The 2905-nt window shown below is 53.1% G+C and overlaps 1 protein-coding gene across 1 annotated transcript in view; it reads left to right on the forward strand.

Annotated features, from left to right (window-relative positions):
• Positions 1 to 1491: 1491 nt before the first annotated feature.
• Positions 1492 to 2905, forward strand: part of LOC105557175 — a 7463-nt gene continuing 6049 nt past the window's right edge. Inside the window, exon 1 of the mRNA XM_012004347.1 lies at positions 1492 to 2317. Within this exon, the coding sequence (XP_011859737.1) occupies positions 1492 to 2317 (826 nt within the window). The remainder of the gene's footprint in view (positions 2318 to 2905) is intronic.

Genomic DNA, 2905 nt, shown 5'->3' on the forward strand with positions numbered 1-2905 from the left:
TCGCACCCAGAAGCGCGCGGACAGCGATAGCGCCCCTGCGGGCCCGGCGACACGCCGGGCGAGCGGCCCACTGATTGGCGGATCCGCGGCGCCGCTATCTCGCGCAGCCCCTTTTCGCGGTCGTAACGAGCGATCGGGTGATCGACCCGCTCGCGCAGGATCTTCCGCTTTCGTTCGCGGATCCTCGCCCGTATCACCTCGAATATCGGAGCGCGTATCGAGCCGGCGCGGCGATCCGGGTGCTGACCACGGGCCGTAACGAGCCGAGGACGAGGAGCCGAGGAGGAGAGTGCCGACCGGGACCGCGCCGTGGGATCCAGGGAGCGTACCGGTGAGGTGGCCCTCGAGGGACAATTCTTGATGTAAAGGCCGCGTGCTTCCGAGGGGGGTTAGCTCGCGCTCTGGCATCGCGCCGCGTTCGTGTTAGTGTTTCGGGCCGTCGGGTATCCGCTCCAAGGGGGAGTCGGAGCCGGCCATTTCGTGTCGCGAGCGGATCGGCGGTGCCAAGCGCGGGAGCTCCCGGGGAACGGCCGTGAGCTTATCGGGCGACCGTAGCGGGCGGGTATCGGTTATTGCGACCTCGGAGGGGAGCGTTGAACGGGCGCCCCGTGCGCCGTGGTTCGAGCGGGCGCCTTTTTGGCCCGCACCGGGGAATTCTGTCGCGGCGGGACGGCACGCCGGGTGTCGGCCGCGAGTCACGTGTCGCGCACGCGGATAACCTCCCGCGGGGAGGCTAGAGACCGACGGATCGCGAGTTCGCCTCGGCGGAGGCCCCTTGCCGATTCTTTTCTCTTCGTTTCTGTATCCGACCTATTAAATCGTTTATTCTACTCTCTTAACCCGAGTCACGATTATTTTAGAGTGTTCGTCTGTGCGTGTGTGTGTGTCGCGTCCCGTCCCGACGTCCCGTTCCCGCGGGCCCGTAATTACGGGACCCCGCCACTCTGCCGACGGTAGAGAGCAGCCGGCCCCTTTCGCGTCGAGGAGGCTAAATAGCGGCGTTAACCGAGCGGATCGGCGCCGTTTCCATCCGGGGAGCTGGTGTGTTTCGCGACAAGTAATTGACGCCGCCCGCGAGCGCGTCTGGCGCCCAACTTGGCCGTTTTAGCGCCCGTTCCGGAGATTCGCCCGGAACGGCGACGGCCGCGTATCATTCGCGTAAGCCGCCTCTTTCTTCGTCGCGCCCGACGAATAGAGCAGGAAAGAGCGTGACAACCTATACCTCATTTCGACGGGCGGAATATCCCAGTCACTCAATTCAGTTGGGCGTGTAGACGCGCAAAGGAGATAGTACCCCAATTCTCAGAAAGAAACTTAACCCGCCTGATCTTGACGAAATTGCGCGGGCGCGCTGCAAGCGCCGTAGATGATGAAATTTGCGAATCGGTGACCCAACTTGCGGACTTATTAAATGGAGCATTCGGCTCACCTAGAACGATCGACCAATATCGCGGAGATTTAAGTACCGTTTTTCTTAAACCACAGGAGCATATGCTCGACTACATCACGCGAGTAAAAGATCTTCGTACCGCGATCTTAGATGAGGAACGCCGAGCGGAGGGATCGACAAAACAGGAAACGGTAAAAAACGTGAATAATCTAACAGCGCGATCATTCTGCGAGGGCCTACCCCTCACCTATCGACTTCAGCTCTCATTGGAACACTATACCGACCCGTTCGCTGCTTTTTCGCACGCTAAGAGCCTAGCTAAAAGACAAGAACTCGACAACGAACGATACGACAGCACACGACGCTCCGAGAGACATTATGAACGACCCGTCTACAGCACCGGGAGACCCTTAGCACACTCAACTCCGATCAAAAGCGATACGCCCCCGGGACGGTTTAACAATAGGTATCCCAATGATAGGGACTCACCATACCGTTTCTCAAACCCAGTCGGCAACAGGCAAGGGAACAACTATAGACCACAGGGATTAAACCCCCCTCAAAATGATAGTTCCCGTGAAATAGGAAATCCAGGAAGGACTAAATTCTGTAGATACTGTAAAAAGGACGGACACGAGATAGATGAGTGCAGGAAGCGCCAATACAACAACTCTCGGCAGCAATTGGGAAACGGGACCGCGCCCCTCGGGAATCTGGAACAACCCCCGAGCGGGAGCCTCACGAGAAGCGTCCCGACAAGTGAGAGCGATAGCCACGACCAGCGCAGAAACCGAACCTTCCGAATCGCGGTCCTAAGCCCGAACGACTTTCGGCATGCACCCACAATAACATTATCCGCTGAAGGCTTATCAAAAGATTCTAAATTCATGGTGGACACGGGTGCCGCACCAAATCTCATCAAGCCAAGTAACACCAGACATTCCTGTAGACGAGAGAGATATAATATCCCTTAGCGGAATTACAGACGGAAAAACGGAAACCCTACCCTAGTAGCAATTTACATTGAACCAATATTGGAAAAAAATGAATATCCAATGTTAAACATTGGTTATGTATTGCTGCTCCAATATTGGTTAAATATGGTAAAGTGGATATCGTCTGTTATTAAGCCAATATATCTAATGCAATATTGGGCTAATATTGTTTGATAATATTGGACCAATATTACATAATAATATTTACCCAATTTTATACATTGAATATTAATCGCATCCTAATGTAACGCTCATTTCTGCTAGTAATTAGGCGCGAAAAATTATCTAGCGGCTACCTAAAAACCCATAACTCGTACTTATCTAGCCGGGGCTAGACAGTGAAGAACTTGCAAAACAAAAAAATAAAAATAAATTTTTTATTTGTTAAGATATTTTTATTCTCTCTACATCAGTAGTAGTACCTTCTAATTTCTTAATGTTATCTTATACTTAAAATATCATATGTGAAAAATTTGTTTTACCACTGCTGGATTCGAACCTGGGATCATCAGCTCTTCAG

Source organism: Vollenhovia emeryi, unplaced genomic scaffold (assembly GCF_000949405.1).
Source record: "Vollenhovia emeryi isolate VEMERY1.0 unplaced genomic scaffold, V.emery_V1.0 DF939584.1, whole genome shotgun sequence".
NCBI classification, from domain to species: domain Eukaryota; kingdom Metazoa; phylum Arthropoda; class Insecta; order Hymenoptera; family Formicidae; genus Vollenhovia; species Vollenhovia emeryi.